Here is a 12,039-nt window from a genome sequence, read left to right as displayed (position 1 = left end):
ATTTCTGTAGTATTCATAAAATCAACATTAATGGGATTCATTTGGTTGATTTTTGCGTGAATATGCATTAAAGATATTTCTCAAAGGTGGAAGCTCTGATCTGTGTCACTGAAATGGGGGGTGCAAGGGTCACTGGCTTTCCTGGTGCTGCAGATTGATGGATTTCCCATCTCCATGCTGGCATCAGTGAGATCCTCCCCAGGAGACCCAGCAGGGCACAGCCTGGCAACCAGGGAGGCACCGGGGCAGCCCCAGCCCCAGGCGCAAGTCACCTCCCTGGGGCCAGGCCAAAGCCAGGCCGGGCCACGGGCCCGCGGGCAGGCCTGGCGTGGTGGGCCCGTGGCCTGGCAGGGCAGGCTACGGGGAGCTGGAGACCGGCCCTGCCGCGGCCTCCCTGGGACACGGCCTGACGGCCCCGGCGGCTGGAATGGGGTCCTGGGCTCTGGGCAGGGTGTGCCCTGCCATAAATTTCCCTCTCAATACTGTACTTCAGGTGTGGTTTTCTTTTTTTTCTTATTAGCAAACTGCAGCATATCAAATATGATGGTTTTGACCGGAGATTGTATAGGAATTTGAGGAATTACATTGTCATCTCCTAAAACCATGGGATCATTATAAATACTTTTTATAGTGTACCAAATAGGAAAACTTATTTAGAATTAGGTTCATATACATAAACGCCTTGCTTCCACATGTATTTATATATTCTTGACTTGATTTTTCAAACATTTTCTGGTCTGGAATTCCCCTTCATACCAATTCTGTTTGAGAAGTGCCTTCAGAAACTGAAATCTTGAAGTTTGTTTTTACTGAACTTTGGTTTTACATTTATTTTACTTTCTGTTACATTGTTAATAGTAAGATATAGGGGAAATTAGTCATAATTATACAGCAAAATATTAAGCAATTATGTACAGTAGCAGTATCAGGTACAATAAGTTAGGGAATTAGTCTTATCTGGGGAAAAAAAGAAATCACAAAATGGGTCCTGAATGTATCTTGAATCTCCACAGATGCTATTTTCTTTCCTGTGCAACTATTTAGAAGAGTAAGATCTATCTTAATTAAAATTTACTGCTTATTTCAGAATGTAAGGGCTGAAAGCCATTTTCTTGTCCTACTAATGCCTGTGCTGTTTATGTGCTTGAGATGGCTAAGTGGTATTCTGAAAATTGCAGTAAGATTAGTAATTACTAAGGGGACATAATGTACTGTTTCATTGCAGTGGAACTCTGAAAATACTTAAACTGACTCAAAACGAAAAGGCATTCATTGTGTTTTTCTCTTGTTATTCATAAGTTTTACTTAACTGGGTTCTACAGTGAGTTTTCCTTCACAAAACGAGCACTAAAGCCACATCTTTGGCAACAAATTCTCTGATTTTCTACCACTAAAATCCAGAATCACTCCTTTTAAGATTGAGAAGCTATAGAGGTCACATGGTAAGGGTGATTCCAGCCAGATATAGCTCTGAACCTGTAATGAAGTAAATCTATGGAAAATTTTGGAAAATTTGGTCTTTTGCTTGGCACCTGGGAGTTACACTAGTAAATCTGTATTATCCAGATTGGCTACTTTTTGTTTCAGACAGTGACATTCATCCTGTCTTCTTCTACAGACAGCATAATCATACCCTCAAGATAAACTGGTAAAGACTATTTTAAACAGGTTGCCTAACTGTACTAGCATGAAGAATTGCTTTGTGTAGTTTGTCACTTAAACAGGCACAATGTTTTTTTCAGCAGAAAGACACAAGGTCCTAAATGGTATGTGAAACATCTTGGAAACAAATGCTTTTTAGTTACAGAAAAGGGAAATAGTGTATTTACATGAATATATTATATTTAAAAATTGAAATGCCTTTGTATTACATAAATTAAGATTGAAACAATGTTCTTGTTTGATAGTTATTCTGAAATTGTGCTGATTAATTTGAACAGGTTTTTCCCATATTGAGTTACAGATGCTGAGCCAATTCTGGTCTGTTACTTTAGATTAAATAAGTTTTTTCAGAAGCTTTGTGGGAGTTGCTTTTTCTTATTTTATACTAGTTTGATTTCCACAAATTTTGCTGTTGTACCTTAAAAGTGAGTGTGGTTCTTTGGGGCAAACCAATTCCTTGCCATAATCTCTCGTGTTCTGAACTAAAACTGAAAAATTAAAAGGTAATAAGACTGTCTGAAATTGGATAATGTTCAGTGTAAGAGATCTGCTTTCAGGAAATTTTCTTTGAGGAAGGATATATGACATACAAAATTTCAAATTCCACTTAAATATATACTTTTAATTTTTTTAATTGAAAGATGTTTAGATGTTTGTTACTCAAGTTAATGTCAAGCTGCAAATCATGAATGACACTAAGTACCTAAGTTCCCTTTTATTTCAGTAGGAATTCTTGATATTCAGCTCTGCCTAGGAGTTTGGCATGGCTCTGTTGTCAGAAAGACTTCAATATTGTAATAGAAAACTACTGAATGTATTCCTATGATCTGATTTTGAAACAACTCCTGCATTGTGTTCACTGACAAAAGACTATCTGAATCTAGCCAAGAATTTTAATAACATCTAACTTGATGCATTTTGAACTAAAAGAGCTTGTGTTGCTAGGCATCAAATTGGTGATGCATGAAAAAATTGTTCACTGAAACTATAATATAAGCCTGCATGTACGATTCAGAAGAAGATTTTCTGGATGAGCATGAAATCTAAAACCCTGGAAAGACTCATATATTTAGATCAAGTTTTATTTTCATTGTACCCACAGAAAAAAAATGAGTTCATCATCTGATTTTATTTCTTTAAATGAATTTGAGGGAAAGTCTTCAGCTTTCCAGCATTCATAAATTAAGAATTCATAATATCTGTAACTTGTGTTCTGTAATTAGGTAGATTTTATTTTCTATTAGAGAACAGAAATATTTTCCTCCATAGAATATTAAAATGCTATCCCAGGTACCCTCTGTGTAATGGAAAAATATTTACTGTTTGAGGGTTTTACCTATGGTAGACAATACAGATCTTTCAAATTTTTTGTTCTTTCAGCAGTGGCTTACTCCTGACAGAGGACTCTTAGTGATACACATAAAAAATACCATTTCATTTTAACTTTTCAGAAATAAACTCTTCTCTTTCAAGAATGTAAGTACTAAAGAATTTTTTAAAATATGTTTTACCTTGAGGTATTTCTGGCACTGTTTGCTAATTATATCTACCTAAACTCACTGATTCAAAAAAATTCCATATAAGTCTCACAGAAGGCAGTTTCAGAACTGATCACAATTACTTCATTCATAAAAAAAGTAAAATATGTGCTGAGTATAGCAATTGCTGTAAACAAGTCCATGGATGCAAGCTAGAAGCAAAAAGACTGATTCTGTTGTATTTGGAATTTTAACTGTTGTGGGGTTTTATGGTTTTGGTTTTGGTTTAGTTTGACTTACATCTTTAATTCAGAATCCTGTAGTTTTCCTTTTTCCTGAAAGAATTCCATGCAGAAACATGTGTGTTTGTGGTGGAAGAGAGGAGGGACGTATCAACTAGCATTTTAAGAATGCAGTACAACATTATAGAAGAGCATTAAAGAACCTGAACCTTTTCTCTCTTTAGTAACCAGATGGTGGCAACACAAAATCAAGTAACTTTCAGTGGGGTCTTAATTACTAAAATAAACTTTAAAAATAAATATTTATAAAGTATAAAATATTTATATATAAAAAATAATATTAAAACAATAACAACAACAACAAAGAAATACCCACTTACTTGGAAAACTGAATGATGGTAACTCTGAAATAATCTGTATGCTTGGTCCATAAAATAATTTTAAAAAGGGGATTTTTTTCTTGGAAGAAAAACTTTTACAAAAGGCTAGAATGAAACAGAGTTCTCTAATGTTACTTGAATTTTATTTTTTTTTTTGCCCCCAAGATTATCTCATTCAGACTAGAAGACGGTGAATTGCTTTCTGTACATAAGTATGATCTACTAAAGAAATGGAGCCTTTATTCATTAATATCTTTGAAAGAGGTCAATGTTAATTTCCCTGAAAATGAAAGCTATCCTAATTCTTGAAACTTGACACTTTCAAGAAGTATATTCCTTTTTTTCCTTATTCATTTTGTACCTTACATTTATAGTTTAAATTCTTAAAAAGCAAAAGTAACGTACACGTCATCTAAGTAAGGTACGCCAGTACACTTACGCTCTACTTAATGAGAGACAAAGAACATGCTTTACAGTAACAGGATAATTTTCTCTCTGGAGATGGGCCTCCATAACCTAACTAAAACTTTTCATGCTTTACAGTGATCTAAAGTCAAGTAACAGTGAATGTACACTATGTTGCAGTGCTCAGTATACTTGCAATCTTTGCACCCTGTAACACAAGGGCCAGGAAGTATTTATGTCATATATGTGGGAAGAGCTGCTGAAGCTCTACAATAAATTTTAGTTCTCTTAAGAATGGCAACTGAGAAATTATCTTTAAAAAAAAAATCTATGAAGTGTTTTTAAAATCTTTCAAATTTTCCCTCATTTTTAATAGCTGAACAAAGTTCCTTGAAAGGCAGTGTGACATTATCTTTGTTTAGCAGTTGCTGTCATTTAGGTATCCCAGTTTTCAGAATTCATCAAAAAATAAGGTTAATATGCCTGGAAGAAATTATCTCTAAACAAAATAAACAGCTGAAAACAATAATAAAAATCAAATAGCCCAGCTGGCTCAAAATGAACCTATGCAGAACTAAAACTGGACAGGTCCAAAAGCAGTAAATGTTATCTATAAGCATTCTTATTGATAGTCACTGCTTGCATTCCCTAGAAACCTTTCTTGCCTTCACAAATTACTTTGACATAAAGCTTCCTTGTTCTTTTTCTCTTCACTGTGCTGTAAAACTGCTTCCTTCCCTCTGAAATGGGATTTTATGTAATGATTCACCTAGATTATATGATTTACCGTATCTCTTAATAAAAGCAATAGTATGAAGACTTACAGATAGGGGAGAATATGGCAACCCATACTCTCAAGAACACTTACAGATTTCATGTTTATAGTTCCACTTTTTCTTTGGTTTCCATTCAATTTCTAATCTCAGTGCAGGACCATAATCATGATGCTCAAATGCCTAAGGGGTCAGGATCTAAATACACCTCTGATTATGTCTTTTTTACATGATCTTCTAAGACAGCTGTATTCCTTGGGAGCAGTATGTCTCCTATAACTCAGAATGAAATATATTAGCGATGGGGGAAAAAAATAATGCGCTCTTTTTTTTTTTTTATTTCAATTCAAGATGTTTCAGTGTAGCTGAATTTCCCTTGTCCTTATGTAGAAAATCATGTGCCACATGTTAAACTTGTTAAACCTTTACTTTCTAATCCAAGATTCCAGAGGAAACAAAGAAAAAAATGCATATAATAGAATAAAAATTCTCTCATCAGTATGTTTATCCTAAGATGTTTTTATTAACAGGGTGGGTGGAAAAGAGGAGAAACCCAGGACTGACCATAGCTCATAAGGCTAGTTGCCAGCACCCATTAAACTATGTTGATAGTGTTCATTATTGTGAATATCATATCTGTATTTATAAAAGCCTAATATATATTAATTACATATATGTAGTATATTTCATGAATTTGTAGAGTATTTTGTTTCATATTCACCTTTGAGATCCTCAGTTTTAGCATGTTGTAATTCACTGCAGTGTAGGAGTCACAGCAACATAAAATTTAGGTGGTTTAGCAGTGAACCAGTCACAATGCTGTTGACAGCCCACAATATTTTGCTATTCTGACAGTTTCAAAACATTATCCACGCAACTGAAAGCATCATAAACTGTTCTGAGAATATACTGAGTGAACTTGTATTCTGAATGGAAAAAATGCAATATACAGAAATATCATAACGCTTTTATACTTATTCATATATGTCTCAGGTTTTGTGGGTATTTTTTTATTTTGATGTTAATATAGATTTAGACTTTCTGCTTTTTGTCCCTTTTTTTTTTTTTTCTTCAGTATTTCAACAGTATAAAAATAATTTATTGTGAATATTATTTAAACTGCATAACTTTTTTTATAAATACAATATTGCATTTGTTTCGGTCCTATTTTTTATTAAAACAAAATATAGTAAGTGTGCGATTTCCAGGTATATTTTTGCACATAGTCATTTGAAGGTTTATAATTCATTGCCTACAAAGACAAAATCCAGCAAAAATTATATTTACCACTATACCATAAAATCCAGAAATTATATGTAATGCAAAGTGATAGCTGGGATTTTTTTCAGTCTTGCTATGCACTGAAATTCCAGAATGTATCTTTCTTGCTTGTAAAAGATATTTTTGTATAGTAGTAGCCTACTATTGGTTGCACCAGAGGAAGTGCATAATTTTAAATGTATAACATTTGTTTCAGACTACTATTACGTATAAAATATTTTTTTGCAACTCTTTGGTTTGCCTCTCATAGCATGGTTCAAATTCAGAATTAGGTGTTCTGGATTTCCTTACTGTTCAGGAAAAACTACATATATTGGAGAAGTCAATAAAAAGCAAACAATGTTACTGACCTAACAAGACAGTATCATTTTACTGTCCTTTGCAGGATGGTTACATAGTAAATTTAGTAAAAGAAAAAAGAACAGCTACTTCAAATATGTGTCAGGTAGAGACTGAATTACTGTTCATTCATACTGTTCATTCATACTCTTTGGATGAAGCAAGAGCCAAAGGAATGACAATCTGGTCAAACATGGGCATACTTTGAAAGTCTTTTTCTTTCACAAAACAACACACAAAGCAGTTAAGACTTTATTATATTAATGGACATGTTGGGAAGTTTTTTTTGTTTTCTGTATACTTTATTGTTTCTTTTCTGAAAGTACATAAAGAGCACACCATTTAAATTTCATTGTTGTAAAAGCAGATTGTTCCTTTACTTAGCCGACGTAAGTAAAAGTAACCTGTGTGACCTCAGCTCTCTGGCTTTTATGGAACAATAATCATTTTCTGACAGAACCAGTTTGCAGGGTTTTCATATGTCCACCACGAAGAAAAATTGTATGTCATCTCAGTTTTATTATATCCATCAGCTGGCTGCCCATTTGTTGTGCAGTGTCTGCTGTGACATAGGGCCATGACTATTTGGCTGTAATAGATTGCCTGTAGTGCATTCAGTGACTCTGGTACCTGTTGCTGGTTCTTTTTCCAGGTCAACTGGCTGCAGGTACATGTGAGATTGTTACTTTGGACAGAGATAGCAGTCAGCCCCGAAGGACTATAGCCCGACAAACAGCTCGCTGTGCATGTAAAAAAGGACAGATTGCCGGTACAACAAGAGCAAGGCCAGCCTGTGTTGATGGTAAGAAGTAAAGATCTATTCAATCAGTTTCTGCCAATGCAAGTGTAAACTAGTAGTGTCTCATAAAAAAATAAAGGCTCTATATTAGAAACTTTCATGTGTTCCAACTAGCAATGGCAATACCATTGAAATTCCCCAGAAGGATATTACTGACTAATTGTATATCTATTTCAGTTACAATTTTTAAAACGGAATTTTCACTTTTGTTTTAGCTTAATATGCAGTTGAATGTTAAGGGCATGATGCTGTTATATTTTGCATGTGATGATAAGATCAGCAGTAAAGTAGCATTCTTTTTCCCCCTACTTTTTATTCCTTATAACATAAAAAAACCCCAAAAACACTGCAAAAGAGCCTCAAAGGTTTTTTATGCCACTGTGAAGCAATGTGACTGCTCCTGTGTGATAGCTAACGTTGCTGAAGAAACCACTGATACTATAGTTGGAATATAGTATCTGAATATACCTCACATGTCCAGCATTCCTTCCCTCCTTAAAATGATGATTCTGTATGATTCACTGCAGATGCAGTGATGGCATGCAGCTGGAAAACTGCTGACATACAGGGAGGTATGAAAATCTTTCGGTTTGAAATAATTTTTTGAGATTAATTTCTGTTTTACAGCTAAATAAGATGTTTACAGTGGGACAATCTTCAAGACAGATGTGCTGGTGCAAGGTTATTAGCAAGGATTCATATTAAAAATAAAATTGGAGACATACTGAAAGTAGTTGATGCAAAACTGTGTTTTGATCTAGGTTCAGTTAACAAAAGTAAAAGGAAGATGTTTATGTATAGAACTATAATAAATTCATAGATTGCCTTTGAATACTGACTGGTTTAAGTTTTCAAATAAAAATATTGCTGAGAACACCCTACCATTGCCTCAGAATTTGGTCTTACCAGTGGATATCAAAGAAGACAGCTCAAAGGAGATTTCAGAGCCTACCCACAAAGCTAAATATAGAACATCATGCACATTCTATTTTTGCATTTTCCTTTCACTGTTTTTGATACTCGGTAAGACAGTTTCTTAGCTATCTCTTTTGTAATGTCATACTATATCCAGTACTTCTCTTCTTTCCTGTTTTATGGTAAGACCAAAAGACTTAATTGGTTAAGAAAGGAATTATTTTATTGTTTCATTCATAGTTGTAATTTTTAGCAAAAATACTTGTTAGCAATTAAAACATTCAGCATATGTTTCCCATTTTAAAACAACAAAGTTCTAAGGAAAAATACAAGTTTTCAATCATCTGATGGGAACTAAACACAATTTTTCCTCAGTCGGTTATGACCTACAGTGAGATTCATTTGCTGTAACTTGTGTATCCAAAGTTAGGTGTCTAACCTAGTAACTCCAGTTTTCTCATATATGCAGTGGAGAGCAAAAGGCACCTTGTCAGAGTAATTTATCTCATCCTAAGTGCCTAAGATAAATCAGATGTAGCACTTTCTGGTACTCACTGTTTCTCTGTCTTGCCTTAAGAAACCTTTGGTGATGAGACTTTAGATAGCTAAAATGTACATGTTGATAAGAAGACATGACTACACCTCACCCTCCAATTGCTGTATTAGCTTAGTTTCTGAGTGTGGAAGGTTTGAAGTTAATTTACTTTTTTTTTTTTTTTCCCCTTGGGAACTCATGAAGGTCTATTTCAAATTTTGCTTTTGCTTTCAGTGTGCTTGATCATCATTTTATGAGAACAGAGAATCCAAATGACAGGATCTATGGTTAGATAATGTGTAATCAGAGAGGGTTCTTTATCTAGTACTCCACATTTGAAAAATAACTGGAAAGTTGATCAGTTGAAAAATAGAGCTTCCCATTAACTTATTTGTACAATTGTTATAACTCATTTTTTAAAGCTTTTCTACATAGTTCTAATAAGATCTAATAACACAGTTCTTTATTACTTTGTGAAATGTTTATAGTTAGGATGGTGAGCCCTTTCCTAAGAATAACGGCAAGACATGTAGGACATGCTACTTTGCTTCTCTGTACACTGTTAGAGAAGTTTTGTAATCAAAGCTCGAAAAGTTTAGTAATACCTGGAACTGTATATCAAATTCCCAAATTAAAAAGAAGGCACAAGCCAAATCTTTGATCTGTAGGTTTTATTCATGAATGAAGTTAAAAAAATAGTTTTACATAACCATAAACCCAATCATATAGGAAAGAATAAAAGAGCACTTTATCTTGTCTCTAACTTTCTGCTTGCAAATAAAATTGGCAGATAAATTGGCCATTGACTAACAAGTGTCCATCTATGAATTTACCAGGCTCATAGTTTAAAGAATATGCGCTGAATTTTTTTGATACTGTTTATATTCATTTCTAGAATAGAGTGTTTCAAACACAGCTACTAAATGCTTTCTTCTGGACAGAACTTGAAATTTACATAAAATTATGTCAGAGTAAATCTAGTTCTTTCTCTGATATTAAGTCAAATGCTGCTGGTTTAGGAATGCAACAATCAAATTTTTTTTATTTTTATTTTTTTTTTTTTTTTAAATAAAGAATACTATTTTCCAAACAAACAAATCCTTCTCTGAGATTTCTTACACAGGACATAGAGTATGCTTTTGTAGATTCTCTTTATTTATATTATAGTTGATGTTAAGAATGTAATTGCTATTTGAGATTTCATTTCTGCTATCAAAAGGAAAAAAAATATTGGAGTGTGTTTTTTCTCAGCCATTTAGATTTCTAAAGATTTATTTATTTTGGTTTTATTCTTTGTATAGTCTTGATTCTAATGAGATTAATTCTGACATAAAGATGGTAGACCACAGACCTTTAATAATTAATGCCAAGTCATTTGTGAAAGAAGCAGATGTAGAAAGCATCACCTGCAAATCTACTAACAAGAAAACATTAGCTACTAATTGTGTTATAGCTTCCAGCAAGAGAGTGTTTTGAAGATACAGTACCAAAGCTGGTAATTTTTACAACCTTAAGAAGCATCATATTGTACCATTGTTTAATAGAGAGGAGTGCCTTAGAATATATTCAGTTATGCAGTATATTTCCTGGAGCTCTGAAATGCAAGTGTCAATTATCGTAGCAAAAAGAGTAAGTAATTTGAGGGTTCTTAAACTTCACAGGCATTGTCTGAGATTGCACTTGTCAACATAGCTCTTAAAGTAAGTCCTGAGCTGATTACCAAAATCCAATCCACTTTCCAGTGCTACATCAGCTAAGGTCTTTTCCTAAGAAATGGAAGACAGTATATGTCAGATAGATAAAACTAGAATTCTTAAAAATAAAAATGCTGTGTTTACACTTAGTCTGAGCAGAGCATGAAGAACAGAGATTTTCTTGAAATGTTTCCTTGTGATGGCGAGTGCTGATTTACTCATTTTTTTCTAGCAGTCTTTAAGTATGGCAGATTGCTAATGTAACCTGAAAAAATGGCATCAGTATTCACCCTGATTTCAAGCTTGATTTAGTGTTGATAGCTTCATTCCTAGGTCCACAAAGTTGTAATGTATATTTGGTATATTTGGTTGTGATGTAATTTTTATTCATGAATGTAGGTTTTGTGATAATATAACAGCAGTTTGCCTGCACTTTTAGTTATATTATTATTATTTACAACTAGCATTCCCTAGTCCCTTTTTTGAGATCAAATTCCATAGCAATGACCTCAGTTGCAATACTTTGATAAGATTATATTTCAACATGGCATCTGGTTTATCACCAGAGTAATTTCCCTGTGTGTCAGTCAAGCTTCATCAGTTTTTTAAGCTGGATCCTGTGAGATATTGGAAGATAGCAATTATTCTCTATTTTTGTCCAGTACTTCACTAATTTAAACTTGTTTTAAATCAAGTGACAAGTCTTTGGTAACAGTTTATGTACACGTGCAGCCATGGTCTGTGTTCTTTCACAAGGATTATATCTATCTAAAAATAAAATTGTTGTGCCAAAGCGTTTGATAGAATACAAGTATATTAACCTGAGAAGAGTCAGATCAACATTTAAATGTTCAATAGATTCCAGTAATTCTGTCCGATAGATATTTATAGCTCAAAAATAAACAGCAATTTTCTCCAGAAAATAGAAGCAGCTGATGAGAGGAAAAGTGGTATGAGAGAAGTGGTTTAATTGCTTGAGAAAATTATGATGGCAATCTTTAATTTGCTTACCTGAATTCTGTGTTTAGAAGATTTTCATGCTCTGGATCTGAGTTCTTGTTACTTTTATGTCCACGAATTGCTGTGAGAAACCTCAAGACATTGATCCTGATACCCAGAATTACTAAATTTCAAATAGCTGGAGCTCAGGTAACTGAATTCGAAGTTTTCAGACAATTTGTTTTAAATCAAAATTGTCTTTTTTTTACTTTTTAAGATTTTAATAAAATTTTAATTTTTTGCAAGCACTGTACAAAATAATTTTCTGTAGAATCTTAGTTGGTATAGTTTGTTCATATATTATGATTAACATGCTTTTCAGCTGGCATTGATTGATTTTATTTAACACAGAAACTCAGGATCCACAAGGAAGCCACATTAGTTTTGATCAATAATACCTTGCTCTTCTCATTATCTCTAGGAGTCTATGGGGAGGTGTAGGGGTCAGAACTGATCATTAATAGAATCCTAGGTCATGCACTTAAAACAAAACTGCCTAATACTTGGAAAGCTTCGTAATCCTAATACTGGGGGGGG

General features: G+C 33.8%; 1 protein-coding gene across 5 annotated transcripts in view; it reads left to right on the top strand.

The window, feature by feature from the left end:
- FAM19A5 (family with sequence similarity 19 member A5, C-C motif chemokine like) overlaps positions 1-12,039 on the top strand; it is a 448,788-nt gene that overhangs the window by 235,012 nt on the left and 201,737 nt on the right. For all 5 annotated transcript variants that reach the window (XR_003400411.1, XR_003400410.1, XR_003400409.1 and 2 more), the window contains one exon: positions 7,213-7,362. Coding sequence is in view for 1 of the 5 variants with exons in the window: in XM_026868390.1 (XP_026724191.1) it covers positions 7,213-7,362 (150 nt within the window). In the remaining 4 variants the exon portion in view is untranslated. The remainder of the gene's footprint in view (positions 1-7,212; positions 7,363-12,039) is intronic.

Source organism: Athene cunicularia (assembly GCF_003259725.1).
Source record: "Athene cunicularia isolate RWA chromosome 1 unlocalized genomic scaffold, athCun1 chr1_part2, whole genome shotgun sequence".
NCBI classification, from domain to species: domain Eukaryota; kingdom Metazoa; phylum Chordata; class Aves; order Strigiformes; family Strigidae; genus Athene; species Athene cunicularia.
The sequence above is the reverse complement of the archived record's forward strand: the minus strand, read 5'-3'. Positions and strand labels throughout refer to the sequence as shown.